This window comes from Mirounga angustirostris, unplaced genomic scaffold (assembly GCF_029215605.1).
Source record: "Mirounga angustirostris isolate CCGP_5_RB_7025 unplaced genomic scaffold, mMirAng1.0.hap1 SCAF_10, whole genome shotgun sequence".
NCBI lineage: Eukaryota > Metazoa > Chordata > Mammalia > Carnivora > Phocidae > Mirounga > Mirounga angustirostris.
Window position 1 is genome coordinate 123,772,662 of NW_026991718.1, and position 16,777 is coordinate 123,789,438.

At 43.1% G+C, this 16,777-nt stretch overlaps 2 protein-coding genes across 7 annotated transcripts in view; one reads left to right on the forward strand and one right to left on the reverse strand.

Moving 5' to 3' along the window:
* The window catches only part of WFDC11 (WAP four-disulfide core domain 11), a 113,156-nt gene that overhangs the window by 16,161 nt on the left and 80,218 nt on the right, over positions 1-16,777 (reverse strand). For 2 of the 6 annotated variants that reach the window (XM_045885843.2, XM_045885842.2), the window contains exon 1: positions 958-1,080. The exons of 1 other annotated variant lie outside the window; for it this stretch is intronic. In XM_045885843.2, coding sequence (XP_045741799.1) covers positions 958-1,008 — 51 coding nt within the window. In that variant the 5' untranslated portion in view covers positions 1,009-1,080. Of the gene's footprint in view, positions 1-957; positions 1,086-3,431; positions 3,562-16,777 lie in introns of those variants that run through there. 3 more of the 6 variants (XM_064573269.1, XM_054510130.2, XM_045885845.2) reach the window with 3 other exon arrangements.
* Positions 10,335-14,544, forward strand: WFDC13 (WAP four-disulfide core domain 13). The gene is made up of 3 exons (XM_064573505.1): positions 10,335-10,435; positions 13,074-13,224; positions 14,460-14,544. The coding sequence occupies exons 1-3, from the start codon at positions 10,348-10,350 to the stop codon at positions 14,542-14,544; spliced, it is 324 nt and encodes a 107-aa protein (XP_064429575.1). The 5' UTR covers positions 10,335-10,347.

Here is a 16,777-nt window from a genome sequence, read left to right on the forward strand (position 1 = left end):
AGGCTGACACCTGGTAGATGAGATCTCTGGTTCCTGAAAAAGTGTAAGGAAGGGATTGGAAAGTAGGAGGGATGCAAACAGGCAGACATGGGAAGACACCACTTCTTAGGGAATGCATGGTGGTATGGAAAGGGAAGGTCCTTTGGAGACTTAGTGGCAACGGGCAAGAATGAAGCAAGAGGCGATATCAGTGGGTCTTTAGGGCCCAAACACTTCATTGCATAGGTTACTCATTTCCAGAAGAAATGGTCTGATTGGGCCCATTCTCATTTATACCATTTGCATTTGATGATGGACTGGACTCTATGCACATCCCATTTTAAGACTTCATAGGTCAGATAATTCCTAACTTCTGATGGAAAATTCCAGTTGTAGAGTGACTCGATGTCCCATGGTCAGGCATGCAGTCTTTTACCAGGGTCCACTAGCAAGTAGAGAGCTGCTTCTCAAATGGAAAGCACCCATCAACAGAAGAGGACAAGGCCTGACCTCAATAATCCAAGTGTGTGTTCTGTGATTCTCCTACTTGGACATGCAATGGTTCTATCAGCATCCTAATCTACCACAGACACTTTGAATAAAATGCATATGCTAGGTGCTAAGACCCAGCTGGCAGGCAACTTTCAACACATCCTGGGCTTACTGCAGAATCTTTTTGTAATCTGAGTCTCACTCAAAACTAGCAGCCTTCCATTCCCCAAGGAAATAGATGAAAAGAGAATGCCCAAAAGTGGCCGATATTATCCGCAAAATCCAAAGAGGCCCACCACACGTTGTGTCTTTCTAAACGGTAAGCAATACAAGGTGCAGAAACTTGTCTCCTGTCTCAAAAGACTGTCCCCATCAGCCCCAGGCCACTAGATCTCTGGAAATTCACCAATATGGAAAGTCTGAGATATCATCAGGTGTATCTCCTACACTCTGGCACGCACATGGTAAAGCACTTAGGATACCTACTATTTCCCCATGGCCAGTTGGCACAATGTAAATAACCTGAAAGCGCAGCATGATGTCCTGTGGGATATTCAGTGATCAAAGTCTCTTCAAGCGCTATTATGTCACAGGGCCGAGGAGATGACTTCATCCTGAATAAGAGAGTGAAGTTGTGAGCTGAGTCTCTACATGTGAGAGAGCTACTTCTGATGATCAAGAAGAGGGGTTGGGAAGAGAGAATTTGCTAGGAGCATGGTTGGAGCATGAGAGGAGAACAATTACTGTAGGAACCCGACAACCGTGAGGCCGTGTGTTTGTCATAGACAGACCAGCTTGATCAACGAATCTCTGCAGGCTGGGACTTGGCTTTTTGAACACCCAAATCATGGCATAATTTACGTTAGCTCCCTCCTCTGCCTCCATGAGAGTCAATATCTTGCAGGGGTTCCCATTCCTCCTCTCAACCTACCATAGGGGCACACAGCTGTTCCATAGCACAGAACATGGAGTGCTGGCCAGGCAAGCACTCCTCTAGTCAAAGCATTCTAGGTGTAGCCTCTGAGTCCACTGGGGCAGGGTAGAGTGAGTGTCCAGAGAGCTCTGTGGAACACAGCCAGGACACCAGTTATCACAATGGAGAAGACCAGCTGCTTCCAGTAGAATTCATGGTCCGAGGTGCTCATGCCAGTGGTAAGGAATAGGTCAGCCGGCAGCATGGTGTACCCACATGGTAGGGAGCACTGGTTGTAGAAGTGGAAGGTCACTCCCTATGTGGGCCCTGGCAGGTAACCTTGCCTTGTCTCTTAATAGTCTCTCCCAGGGTGTTTGGAGCATGGCCAAGCACTGGGAAGATGCTTGCAGAGTCAGGCTATGTGAGGAAGCACCAAGGCAGAGCTCCTGCAGAGCATGCTCTCACCGCCCACCTGTGTCTGATGATGTCTGTGCTACTGCTTGATCATGATCTCTTTCCTAAGGTCTCCTGGTCCAAGGGCTGCTTGATCATGATCTCTTTCCTAAGGTCTCCTGGTCCAAGGGCTGCTTGATCATGATCTCTTTCCTAAGGTCTCCTGGTCCAAGGGCTGCTTGATCATGATCTCTTTCCTAAGGTCTCCTGGTCCAAGGGCTGCTTGATCATGATCTCTTTCCTAAGGTCTTCTGGTCCAAGGGCAGGTCCGAGGAGAGGTGGAGAAGCTCCTCTGATACCAGGAGCCCTGGGATGCTTCTGAGGTGGGCTAGAGGCTCTGGCCTGAGAGAGGCGGGTTTCCTCCTCTGGACAATCCCTCACCGATGCCCAGCAGGAAACACTGGACTGGAGTGTGACACTGCACACCTACCTCCAGCAAGGCCCACCTGCCTGCCTGCTGGGGTTCTTCCCACTTGACTCCATGTCCCCACTGGGCACCTAGTCCCTGGATTTAGCCCCAGGACCACCTCAGAGCAGCTGTGCTTGCACAGAATGGTCTGGAGTCTGTCCCTCAGTGATTAAGGTCCACTGATTCTCCCTGAGACCATGGGCAACACCCATAGCCACCCTTAGTAGCCAATTGATCCTTAGTAGCATCACTTTTAATCACCTGTTGCCCACCATGTGGTTTCTCCCTGGATTAGAAAAGGGAGAGAATGAGACCCTATGGAGGGGGCTTGGGGAAAGGTGGGGACTATTCAGTTGAGGGAAGGCCCTGGAGTCTCAGGTCCTGGCACCTCGTTCCAGGCCCCATCCCAAGAGGGGCCATATTGATGGTGGATGGGGTGGGAGATGTTAGTGCGGACACTCACTTCCATGCACATGGTCTCCCCATAATGGAGGAGCTGTGAGCAAACAGGAGGTCCAGACAAACATCCTCCTCTAGCCACATCATGACCGCTCACTCTCTTTTGCCTCGAGCATGTGCCTTAACTTCCCTCGGATTGGTTTTCTTCATTGTAAAAGGACAGTTATCTGAACCTCACGAGGAGAATGGGGAGAATGGGGTGGGGGTGGGTCAAGTTTAAGAAGAAGCCTCCCTGGGGACCTCCTACTCTGTGGCCAGGGTCTAGCCTCCACCTGCCTCATGTTTAACTTGGCCCTTCTGACCCCAGGCTGAGGAATGTTCTGGTTAGCATTGGAGATACCATACATGAGCAGTTTCTCCCTGGGAGTATTGGTTCAGTGAGCAGATCAACAATGAGGCTGGGCCCTGGGGACCTGGCAGGGTGCGGGGGCCAACGGGAGAGAGACTAGAGAAGAATGACAAGGGGAGAGAGATCAGAGACCTGGACCAAGAGAGGGGGCCACTTTGGGGTGTGCACTGGGTCTTCGATGATCACAAGCACTGGGACTAAAATGAGCAGGTCTGTGGACATTTGTTCTGGTTTATTTGACAGGAACAAGCAGTTCAGACGGGGGAGGGTGCATTCCTGTTGGCATCCTGGTGCCCGGGATCTGAGATCCTCCTGATTTGGTCTGCAAAAAGGGTTGGGGGAACAGGAGGCACAGCCCAGCCCCCTCACCCACTCACTGGAGGCTCATGCAAACATTCCCACAGTAGGTTGAACAGCATATGGTATTTTCTCGTGGACAATCTAGAAAATACGAACAATGACTGCTGCAAAGATCCACGCAGGGCTTCTTCTCACAGGCTTTTAGATCTAAAAGGAGCAGGAACAGGGTCAGTGCAACCAGATCCCTTGAGAGCTCTTCTTTCAAATCCTCCCTCAAAGACTCCAGAACCCAGGTCCTACTCATGATGCTCTTGGACTTTCAGAGAACTCACTCTCTGCCCTTCACTCAATCCTGGTGATTGGTAGTATCTTAAATCTTATATCCCTCCATTTCCCCCCAATAGATCTCAATACTTGGCCTTCCTGGGTCCTCTGCATACTCTGCAGCCAGGACCCTGTCTCCCATGTTAGTCATGGCCTTGGTGAAGTACCCCCCCCACCATAGAGTCTACACTCTGAGAACTCAGCAGAGACTGAGACATCCTGCAGATCCTCCCCACTCTCCAGAATTTGCAGGGTCCAGAGAGGAAGATGACTTCCCACTCTGCCCCCCTCTCCTGTCATGGTCACTTTCTCCAGGGCCCTTGCTTCTTCCCAGAAAATACCACTTGCACTATTTCCCTTCCACTGCCTCCATCCTGGTCCCTCCAATGATAATTTTGACTTGACCCTGTACACCCCAAAACTTGCTTTCCCATGGTCCTTTCATTCTATACCTACTCCCACCAACATTTCTGGATGTAACGTGTCACATGTGTGCAGAAATCTAAGAATAGTTGTTTGGTTTCCCCATGTGATTCTCAGCCCGTGATGCACCTTTCACTACTCTATGTACCGTTTGTGTCTGGGTATTTGGAATGGAGAATCAAAAGACGTAGGTTCCCCCACCACCCCCATCACTGTTCCCAGGGCTGGGTAATGGGGTCAGAGGGTCATGGTTTGGGAGGACCCAGAGTCTTCATAGTGCTGTGGTCTGAGCAGGATGTGCTGAAAGGTTCCAATTCCCAGGTCCTCCTCAGAAAGGACACAGCCCTTCCTGGCCCCCTTCCCCTCCCTGTCCCCTAGTCCATCACCTACTCTGCATCATCTTCGGTTTCCGGTACCCTCCCTGGGCCTGCAGCAGTACACAGAGGAGCAGGATGAGCAGCAGAGCCTGGGTTGGCATGACTCTGGGCAGAGTGGAGAGCGCTCAGTCTGGCACAGACTTCCCTGGAGAGCTGGGTGGTTATCCTGGGCTCCTCCCTGCTTCCACTGGCCAAACAAGGAGCCCTGTTTCCGCCCCTTTGCCTGCCCTTACCACAGCCTGTTCTCTGTGGGACTTGGGCTTCTGCAGAGGATCCCTGCTCTCACATGACTAACCCTCTCCTTTGCAAACAGAATTTTTCCCTGAAAGATATATTTCTATATTCTAATTACAAAATAATTTACAGCAAAGAAGAAAACATTATTTTTGTAGGAAGATATATAAACAACCTCAGCTCATCAATGGATGAATATGGATGAAGATACAGTGTTATATATATATATGTTTTTCAGCTCTAAGAAGGAAGGAAATCCTGCCATTTTTGACAACTTGGATAAAACTTGAAATGTCAGACAGAAAAGAACAAATATTGTATGATATCACCTCCTTATGGAGATTAAAAATGCTGAACTGTTAGAAACAGGGAGTAGAATGATGGTTACCATTGGCTGGAGATTGGGGAATGGGGAAATGTTGGCAAAGGGTATAAACTTCCAATTGTAAGATGAACTGATTCTGGCTATCTAACATACAGCATAATATTTATCAATAACAACACTTACATTCAACCTACTTGAAAGTTGCTAAGAGAGGGCGTCTGGGTGGCTCAGTTGGTTAAGCGTCTGCCTTTGGGTCAGGTCATGATTCTGGAGTTCCGGGATCAAGCCCCATGTTGGGGTCCCCACTCACTGGGGAGTCTGCTTCTCCCTCTCCCTCTGCCCCCCCCCCCCGCTCCTTCTCTCTCTCTCTCTCTCTCTTGCTCACTCTTTCTCTCTCAAATAAGTAAATCTTAAAAAAAAAAAAGTTGCTAAGAGAGTAAATCTTATGTGTTCTCACCACAAATAAGAAATGATAATTATGTGATGTGACGGAGGTGTTAGATCATTTTACAATATGTAAGCATTTCAAACCAACACATTGTACACCTTATGTCAGTTATATCTTAATAAGATAATAGAAAACAATATATTACATAATTTATATATAATTATATATATTACACACATGTACTTTCCCAGCTTAAAAAAAAATCTGAAATATATCAAGTACATCTTAATAAAGCTGGAAAATATATATACTAACATGTATTTTCCAGATTTATTAATATAATATAATATGCTATCTAGAGAGAGACTAGAGGAGGACATGGGAAGAATAGGGGCACACTGTAAGTATCTTAGAGCTCAGACAGAAGAGGAAATCCATCAGCCAAGAGCTCAGGGCAGGTTCTCCAGGAAGAGGTGGTCATTGAACATAAATATTGTGGAGAAATATTGTAGGCTCTCTGAAGCAAAGTTGACTTTCCCCTAAGAAGAGAAAAAGGGGAAACCTGAGGATACTTGACTCCCAATAGTCATTGAACCTGGGAAGAAGAAGGTAGTGAAGAGCTGAACCCTATTCTGATGTTCTAAACTCCTAATACAGTCTCCTTCAGTACACAGGTATAGTTTATTTTTTAAATCTGCAATACGATGGACTCTGAAAAACAAACTGAGGGTTCTAGAGGGGAGGGGGGTGGGAGGATGGGTTAGCCTGGTGATGGGTATTAAAGAGGGCACGTTCTGCATGGAGCACTGGGTGTTATATGCAAATAATGAATCATGGAACACTACATCAAAAACTAATGATGTAATGTATGGTGATTAGATAACATAATAATAAAAAAAATCTGCAATACTTGTACTTATAGTTGCAGTGATATGTAATAAAACTCACTAATAGAATGAAAGGGCATGATCCCAGGGTCCTGGGATCGAGCCCCACATCAGGCTCCCGGCTCAGTGGGGAGCCTGCTTCTCCCTCTCCCACTCCTCCTGCTTGTGTTCCCTCTTTCGCTGTCTCTCTCCCTGTCAAAAAAAAAAAAAATGAAGGGATAAAAATCACATGATCATCTCAACTGAAACAGAAAAGGCATTTTACAAAACGCACCACATTCACAAAACTAGGAATAGAAGGAACTTCCCCATAGATACCATAATTAAAGGTATCTATGAAAAATACACAACTATCATCATATTCAATGGTGAAAGAGTGAAAGCTTTCCTCCCCAGATCAGGAATAAGATGAAAATTCAGCTTTGATTACTGCTAGTCAATATTGTACTGGAAGTTTTAGCCAAAGCAATTAAGCAAGAAAAAAAGCCATCTAAGTTGGAAAGGAAGAAATAAAACTCTGTCTATTTGCAAATGACATGATCCTACATAGAGAAATTGGGGAAGAATCCACACACAAAAAATTAGTAGAACTAATAAATTCAGCAAAGTTGCAAAGTACAAAAATAAGACACAAATATCGACTGTGTTTCTATACACCAGCAATTAGCAATCCAGAAACAAAATTAAGAAAACAATTCAACTTCCAATAAGATATAAAAGGATAAAATACCTAGGAATAAGTTTAACCATGAAGGTGAAAAACTTGTGCACCAAAAAATACAAAACATTGCTGGAAGACATTAAGGAAGACCTAAATAAATTAAAAGACATTCCATATTTGTGGATTGGAAGATCTAGGACATTAAAATGACAACACAATGTAATCCCAAATAAAATTTCAATGGCTTTTTTTCCTTTCAGACATGAAGAAGCCAATCCTCAAATTCATATGGAATTTCGACGGGTATGCTATGCACACAAAACAATATTAATAAAGTACTACAAATTGGAGGACTCACATTTCTCAATTTCAAAACTTACTACAAAGCTACAATAATCAAAATAGTGTGGTACTGGCATAAGGACAGACATATAGATTGATAAATATAATTCAGAGTCCAGAAATAAACCCACACATCTATGGCCAATGATTTTTAACAGGGTATCAAAATTAAGAATAGTCACATCAACAAATGGTATGGGGACTCTTGATATTCACATGGAAAATAATAAAATTGGATCCCTATCTCACATCATATACAAAAATTAATTCAAGGTTGGTCAATGATTTAAATATGAGAGCTATAAAATTCCAAGATGAAAGTGTAGAAGTAAATCATCATGACCTTGGATTAGGCAATGGATCATTAGAAATGGCATCAAAAGCATGGCAATAACATCAACAAAATAGATAAATTGGACTTCATCAAAGCTAATAACACTTGTGCATCAAAAGACTCTATCAAAAAGTGAAAAAAACAACACATAAAGTGGGAAAAATACTTGAAAATTATATGTTTGATAAAGGTCTCATAGCTAATATATAAAAAGAACTCTTACAATTCAAGAAAGATAAACAGCCCAGTTATAAAATTTCAAAGGACTTGAATAGACACTTCTCCAGTGAAGATACAGCAAGCATATGAAAAGATTCTCAACATCATTAGGGAAATGCAAATCAGAACCACAATTAGATACTACTTCACAATCACATGGAGGGCTATAATCCAAAAAAATGAAAATAGTAAGAGTTGGCAAGGAAGTGGAGAAATTGGAACTCTTATGCACTAGTAATAAAAAAAAAATGTTGAATAGCCCAACAACCATGGGAGCAGTTGAAATTTCCTCAAAAGTTAAACATATGAGCCATCAATTCCACTGCTAGATATATACCCAAAAGGATTGAAAATAGGTACTAAAAAAATACTTGTACACAAACGTTCACACTGCACTCTTTGCAATCACCAAAGGGTGGAAACAACCCAAATGTCCATCAACAGATGAATGCATAAGCAAATTGTGGTATATACATGCAATAGATTATTATTGAGATATAAAAAGCAATGAAGTACTGAAATATACTACAACGTGAATGAACATCAGCAACTGCAGAGATAACATTTCTCACTTAGTTTGGCAAAAATTAAAAAATACAACCATACATTCCGTTGTGGGAAACACCCATGCTCACATGGTTGGTGGCAGTACAAAATAGTATAAATTTTATGGAGTAGAATTTAGTGATATCCAAGAAAACTATGTATCAATCTACCCTTTTAAGCAACAATTACACCTGCAGAAATTTACCTGGATGTTATACCTCCAACAATACAGAAAATATGCACATGGCTGTTCACTGAAGCATATTTGTAAAAGCAAAATCTTGGAAAATACATAAATGTCCCTCTAAAGGAGATTGACTGAATGACTAAGTTTGTGTGCACATAGTGGTGTAGACTGCAGTTCTAAAAAAGGGGGAAATTATTATGAACTGCCTTAGGGTAATTTGCAGGATATATTGTTAAGTGAAAACAAGGTGCAAGTGAGCATATTTGTGCAAGAAGGAAAAAAAAGAAATTAAGGATTCAAGTAACTTACACAAAACTTTCCACAGATTTGATAAATAGGGGCTGCTATTCAGCACTTTCTATGAGGTCAGTGCAAACTTACTATAAAACCAGTCAAGGACAGTGTGAGAAAGGAAGGTTACAGGCCCAGCTCTCTTACGAACATAGATGTAAAATTCCTTAAAAATAGCAAACTGAACCAAATGATATGAAAATGATAATATCCAATAATCACATTAGATTATGGGAGAAATGCAAGAATGGTTTAATGTTAGAAAATCTGAAATGGGAGTGTCTGGGTAGTGCAGTCAGTTGAGCGACGGAGTCTTGGTTTTGGTTTGGGTGGTGATCTCAGGGTCATGGGGTCAAGCCCCGCATCGGGCTCTGAGCTCAGCACAGAGTCTGCTTGGGATTTTCTCTCTCTCTCTCTCCCCCTCTGCCCCTCCCACTTGTGCATTCTCTCTCCCCCTCTCTCCCTCTCCCTCATAAATAAATAAAACTTAAAAAAAAAGGAAATCTGAAATGTAATTCAACATATCAACAGAAAAAAGCGGTAAATATAATTTCACATAAATTAAGGAAAATTTTCTTGTTGTCAGGAATTAAAGAGAACTTTCTAAACTTGATAAAAGATGTTTATGAGAAACCTAAAACAGACCCTATCCTAAAAGGGGACATTTGAGAAGCTTTCATTTTAAATCAGGTATCAGACAAGAATATGCACATCCTTACTTCTATACAGTAATGTATGGAGGTCCTGGCCTACACAAGGAGGCATTTAAAATGGCATAAAGTTTGAAGAGAAAATATACAATTGTCATAATTTGCAGATGATGATTGACTACCCAGAACACTACAAGGAACACTCCAAGAAATTAAAATGAACGGTGGGAGAATTTAGCAAGGTAGCTAGTAACAGATCAATACATAAAAGTTATTTCTCTGCAATAGCAACAAACAGAAAGAAATAACTAAAAAGTTACCCACTCCTTACAATTTTACTTTAAAAGGCCAAGCCTCTAGGAATAAATATAACAAAGACATGCCAGAACTCTACATGGGAAAATTATTATTTTTTTAGGGCTTTTTTTTTTTATGTTATATTAGTCACCATACAATACATCATTAGTTTTTGATGTGGTGATCCATGATTCATTGTTTGTGTATAACACCCAGTGCTCCATGCAGTACGTGCCCTTTGTGAAAGGACCTTAACAAGACCTAGAGAGAGGAAAGACATAACAAGGACAAGATTAGGGGATGAAAGGGGTGTAGATTTGAAAACACTACCTGGTCCTGGGGTGGGCGTGGTTGGGAGGTACTTGGATATCTGTCATTGGAATACACAGTGCAAGGCTGGTCACAGCATGCCTTTACTTGGCCCTCCTTCCCTCTCTCCTCCTCTGAGCTGTGCCTGGTCAAACCCAGCAGTCCTCAGCCAGGACTCACCCATCATCCTGCCAACAGCATGAAGCCTGTGCTGTCTCTGCAGCTTCTTCTATTGATTCACTTAACACCACAGCAGGTGCCTGGGAGCCCCAAGGAACATTTGATGAGTAGGTGCTGGGTCTGGGCTCCGGCGCTGGCGAGGTGGGGGGCGGGGAGCAGCTTCTATAGAGATGAGAGGATCTGAGGGCTGAGGATAAACATTGTGAAAAAATACAGTATCATGTTCAAGGGTCCAAGTTTTATTGTCAGTAAAATCCAGGTGTGAATCCCTGCTGTGTGCTTCCTGCATGGTTCTGGACAAAGTGTCTGGGCCTCAGATTTTATCTTTGCAATGGATATAATGACACTGGGACAGTTGGGAGGAGAAACTGAGATAATGCATGTACACACAGAGCACTCTTAATGGACCATGATAAACGCTCCATAAGAATTAACTGCTGTAAATGTTATCAGCCTCATCATCCAGTGTATTTTTGCTGCCCTAGTTTCTTCACGGATGCTTGCGCCAACTTTTCAAGCAATAAAACAGAGAGGAGGGGTGCTGGGTGGCTCAGTTGGTTAAGTGTCTGACTCTTGGTTTCGGCTCAGGCTGTGATCTCCCCATGAGATTGAGCCCCGCATAGGGCTCTGTGGTCAGCAAGGAGTTTGCTTGAGATTCTCTCTCCTTCTGCTTCTTACCACCCCCCAAATAAATAAATAAATCTTTTTTTAAAACAGAGAGGAAAATTAAGTTGGTAGAACTCAAGCTGGAACCTACATAATCTCTGCCTTGGAGAATGTTTGGGAGAGAAGGAAAGAAAGTCTTACCATGTATTCCTTACAATTTAAACATTCAGAGGTACCTGCACAATTACCAGTGACCAGCATCAGTGACAAAGTACAAAGCCCATCTCAGCAGCCACCACAGCCCAGTTCAACCTAACAAGAGTGCTGACCATGGTTACGTTGACCTTAACCAATGCCAAATGGGAAATGAACTCTTATCCATCGTACCTGCATTCTTCTATGGGGAGAGCATCCTCAGAATACTGAGGGCTCAGAAGAGGAAAGCTTGTACTATTTCAGGTGTCTAGGGAGGCAAGTTCCTGTTTTAGGGGTCTCAGAGAAGGCACACAGATTTGTAAGACTGAGGGAGGTCAAGCTAGATGCAAGAGAATGAGGGCAGAATTAATTTGGAGAACCAAGGGCTAAAATTTGAAGAGAAACACAAAAAGGGCTCCTGAAAGACTGGTAAGTCTTTGTAAGTAAGACTGGGATCACATACCCAGAAAAGGACACAAAACTTGAGACGGTCCATCTCTCTGAGATCCTTGGCTCACAGACTCCTTCCTCACACTGTTCCATTGATCCCCAAGCTCCCCCCCAAAGTGGGGATCAGTTCGAATTTCTTGCACGGATCTAGTGACCCACGGGATGACTGGGAGATTAGGGTGAGTGCTGCATACTGGTCTCTGCTAAATTGTCAACAGCTTGGGCCTTGGCTTTTTTCTCTGGTGTTACCTGCTGTTACAACTACAGCCCCAGCTTCATTCATCACTTGTTCCCTCCAGGTCAGTATGATGTCCTATGGACCGCCTTCTAATTGCAAATACTTGCAAAGCAATAAGTCAACAGGGCTTATAGAATGTTCCACCTGTGGCATTTGCCCCAAAGAAAGGACAAGTCACAAGGTACAAAAATTAGGGCCTGGCTGGGCTTTGATAAAGGGGCTAATTGTACCTATCCTTAATGCCTTGGAGTTCAGGAACAGAGAGAAGGTTTTGAGTTGGAGCCCTGCAGCAGAATCTCCTGGTGGAGGTGGTCTTGACTTGGACCCGAGTACTGAGGGATGGGGGAAATAAAATGTTAGCATGAAGATGCTTATTCTTCTCTAATAATAGAAAGTGGGGGCATCCTGGTGCTCTGGCTTCCTTATCAGAAGAGACCTGGGGGGATGCCTGGGTGGCTCAGTCTGTTAAGCATCTGCCTTCAGCTCAGGTCATGATCCCAGGGTCCTGGGATGGAACCCCGCATAAGGCTCCTTGATCGGCAGAGAGCCTGCTTTTCCCTCTGCCTGCTGCTTCCCCTGCTTGTGCGCTCTCTCTCTCTCCCCCCTCCCCTGACAAATAAATAAATAAAATCTTTAAAAGAGAGAGAGAGACCCAGGAAGAAAGAGAAACCAATCTTTGCACCCCATTCCAACATACCCACCCTCAACCCCATGAAATAATTTGTGATTTGGGTTCTAATATTCTGATGCCAGTATCTTCAGTACTGTGTGGTCTTCATCCTTTCCCAAAATCTTCCTTCCCCCTCATTCTTCCTACACACAAGTAGTACATGTTAGGTCGATCCTAGGATAAACTATGTTGTTAGTAAGAAGTTGTACAACTTGCTTGGAACTACACAATGAGTCCGTGCAAATGCACCTACACACCCCTCTCTTGCTCACTACACACTGTTCATTCCCTTGAACTGGACCCAACTACAGTCTATGAGGTATTTGATCTGCAAGGATGGTGAATCACCAATGGGTGCAGGGTGCTGCTGACCTCTGTCTCCAATCCCGATACCCAAGCCTTGGTTTTCCCTGCCAAGAACTCAGAGAAAGGCAGCAACTAAGGACAAAATCTGATTCCACCTCCCTATGACCACAGGAGGAAGATCAGTGTGGCTGGTTTTCTGGCAGTTACCTGGGCTTTGGGAGTTCTGAATGCTACTCCAGCCTGTTGTTTAGGCCCTTCTCTTTCCTGTTCTGTGTTCCAGGGAATATCTTGGAACCCCCACCCTGCAGATCGGATCCTGGAAACTGTACTCAATTCTGTACATTGCAGGAAGATTGCCAAAACGGACTTCAGTGCTGTTCTTCCTTCTGTGGGATAGTCTGTACATTAAACGACAATATAAATCATGACAGGTAAGGGGCTTCTCGTGCCCAATTCTGACCCAGCTGCCTTGGGGAGCTCAACAGAAGAGTCTCTCACCAGCCCCTACAGTGGGTCTATTTTTCTAACATTCTCCTTCTCTTTGCCAAGAATAATTTTCTTTAATGCCCTGAATAAAAGAGCCTTCCTCCATTCCCAAGCTACATAATCCTTCTCATCACCACATCTGTGAATCTCTAAATATGCCTCTCTGAACACACCCACAAACCCCTCCATCCACAGACCCTGCCCTGTCCCAGAATCCACCTTTATCCTGAAGCCTGGAACATTATATCTGGGACTGTATGTCTCATCAAAATCCCAAAGCCAATCTGTTTTCTTTGTTTTTGCTTTCCCTCTTTCACCAAATATCATCCTTTAGCCCCCAGTGTTCCTGGGCTCTGGAGATCCTGCAGCCTGAGCAAAGCTTTGGTTAACTGCCGAGGCATTAGCACTGGCCCCATATCTGCTGAATGGAAGTGCTCCCAGAGCAGAGAAAGGGCATTAGACAGCTATGAGACACCTGGTTTTTAATTCTATCTTTCAGCTATGTCTTTCTACAACCTTGAGCAAGACAATTACCCATGTTTGCCTTTCTTTCTCATGCATAAGATGAGGACTCTTTATTCCGGCCTTGCAAAGTCGGTACAAAGACCCACAAGGCAAGAGATTCAACCAGTGACCTTCTCAATGGTCTTGTTCTCTGCTATATTCCCTGCCCTGAGCACAATACCCAACATATGAGACAAGGTACAGAGTGATGAAGTAGGGGCCCAGAGCCACATACCTAGACTCAAATCCTAGCCCTACCACTTCTTAGTTGAGTGACCTCAGATAAATTAATCAATCTCTCTCTGAGCATCAGCTTCCTTATCTTTAATACTGGAACAATAATAGTGACATGAAAATAGAGAACCCATACAAACTCTAAAGACATTACATGCCACTTAGTGATTACTCAGTAAATTTTGCAGTTAGGCAACCATTTCTCTCTTAAGAGGCTGGACTTTACAATGAAACTTCACACCTTTCATGGCTCTACAGTGCAGTGCAGAAGCATAAGTATGATTCTTTGTTGTCACCTGGTTTGTTGAAGTTTTGCTTTCCCTATGACAAGAAAACTTAGCTCCATGGTCTAGTTTTAATGAGGGAAGTAATGGAAAATTAGTATTATATTTCTAAGACAAAACTTCACCAGAGAATATTTGAGAATATTTTTCTTCTACAGAACCAGACACAAGAACATAAGAAATACGGCACAACTTAAACGTACACCTAAAGGAGCTGGAAAAAGAACATCAAATAAAGCCTAAATCCAGGAAGAGAAGAGAAATAATAAAGATTAGTGCAGAAAACAATGATAGAAAACAATGATATCAAAATCAAAAAACAGTAGAATAGATCAACAAAACTAGGAGCTGCTTCTTTGAAAGAATTAACAAGATTGATAACCCCCTAGCCAAACTTATCAAAAAGAAAAGAGAAAGAACCCAAATAAATAAAATCATGAATGAAAGAGGAGAGATCACAACCAACACCAAAGAAATACAAATAATTATAAGAGAGTATTATAAGCAATTATATGCAAACAAATTAGGCAATCTGGAAGAAATGGATAAATTCCTAGAAACATATAAACTACCAAAGCTGAAACAGGAAGAAGTAGAAAACCTGAACAGACCCATAACCAGTGAAGAAATTGAACCAGTAATCAAAAATCTCCCAACAAACAAGAGTTTGTTTGCTTCCCAGGGGGAATTCTACAAACATTTAAAGAAGAATTAATAAGTTTTCTTCTGAAACTGATAAAAAAATAGAAATGGAAGGAAAACTTCCAAACTCATTCTATGAGGCCGGCATTACCTTGATCCCCAAAACCAGACACGCACCCCACAAAAAAAGGAGAATTCCAGACCAATATCCCTGATGAACATGGATGCAAAAATTCTCACCAAGGGGTGCCTGGGTGGCTCAGTTGGTTAAGCAACTGCCTTCAGCTCAGGTCATGATCCCAGGGTCCTGGGATTGAGTCCCACATCAGGCTCCCTGCTCCGCGGGAAGCCTGCTGCTCCCTCTCCCGCTCCCCCTGCTTGTGTTCCCTCTCTCGCTGTGTCTCTCTCTGTCAAATAAATAAATAAAATCTTTAAAAAAAAAAAAAATTCTCACCAAGATACTAGCTAATAGGATCCAAGAGTACATTAAAAGGATTATTCACCGGGCACCTGGGTGGCTCAGTTGGTTAAGCGACTGCCTTCGGCTCAGGTCATGATCCTGGAGTCCCTGGATCGAGTCCCGCATCGGGCTCCCTGCTCGGCAGGGTGCCTGCTTCTGCCTCTGACCCTCCCCCCTCTCATGTGCTCTCTCTCTCTCATTCTCTCTGTCTCAAATAAATAAATAAAATCTTTAAAAAAAAAAAAGGATTATTCACCAGGACCAAGTGGGATTTATTTCTGGGCTGCAGAGGTGTTTCAACATCTACAAATCAATGTAATATGCCACATTAATAAAAGAAAGGACAAGAACCATATGATCCTCTCAATAGATGCAGAAAAACCATTTGACAAAATACAGCATCCTTTCTTTTTTTTTTTTTTTTAAAGATTTTATTTATTTATTTGACAGAGAGAGACACAGCGAGAGAGGGAACACAAGCAGGGGGGAGTGGGGGAGGGAGAAGCAGGCTTCCTGCCGAGCAGGGAGCCCGATGCGGGGCTCAATCCCAGGACCCTGAGATCGTGACCTGAGCCGAAGGCAGACGCTTAACGACTGAGCCACCCAGGCGCCCCTACAGCATCCTTTCTTGATAAAAACCCTCCATAATGTAGAAATAGAGAGAACATACCTCAATATCATAGAAGCCATATACAAAAGATCCACAGCGAATATCATCCTCCACAGGGAAAAACTGAGAGCTTTTCCCCTAAGGTCAGGAACACAACAGGGATGTCCACTCTCACCACTGTTTTTCAACATAGTACTGGAAGTTCTAGCCTCAGCAGTTAGACACAAAAAGAAATAAAAGGCATCCAAATCAGATGAATTCAAACTCTCACTCTTTGCAGATGACATGATACTCTATAGTAGAAAACCCAAAAGACTCCACCAAAAAATTGCTAGAGCTGATACAGGAATTCAGCAAAGTCACAGGATATAGAATCAATACATAAAAGTCTGCTGCATTTCTATACACTAACAATGAAGCAGAAGAAAGAGAAATAAAGGAGTTGATCCCATTTACAATTGCACCAAAAACCATAAGATACCTAGGAATAAACCTAACCAAAAAGGTAAAGGATCTATACTCTGATCAAAAGAAATGGAAAAGCATTCCATGCTCATGGATTGGAAGAATAAATATTGTTAAAATGTCTATGCTACCCAAAGCAATCTACACATTCAATGCAGTCCCTATCAAAATACCACTAGCATTTTTTATAGAGCTGGTACAAACAATTCTAAAATTTGCGTGGAACCAGAAAGACCCCGAATAGCCAAATTAATGTTGAAAAAGAAAACCAGAGCTGGAAGCATCACAATTCCAGACTT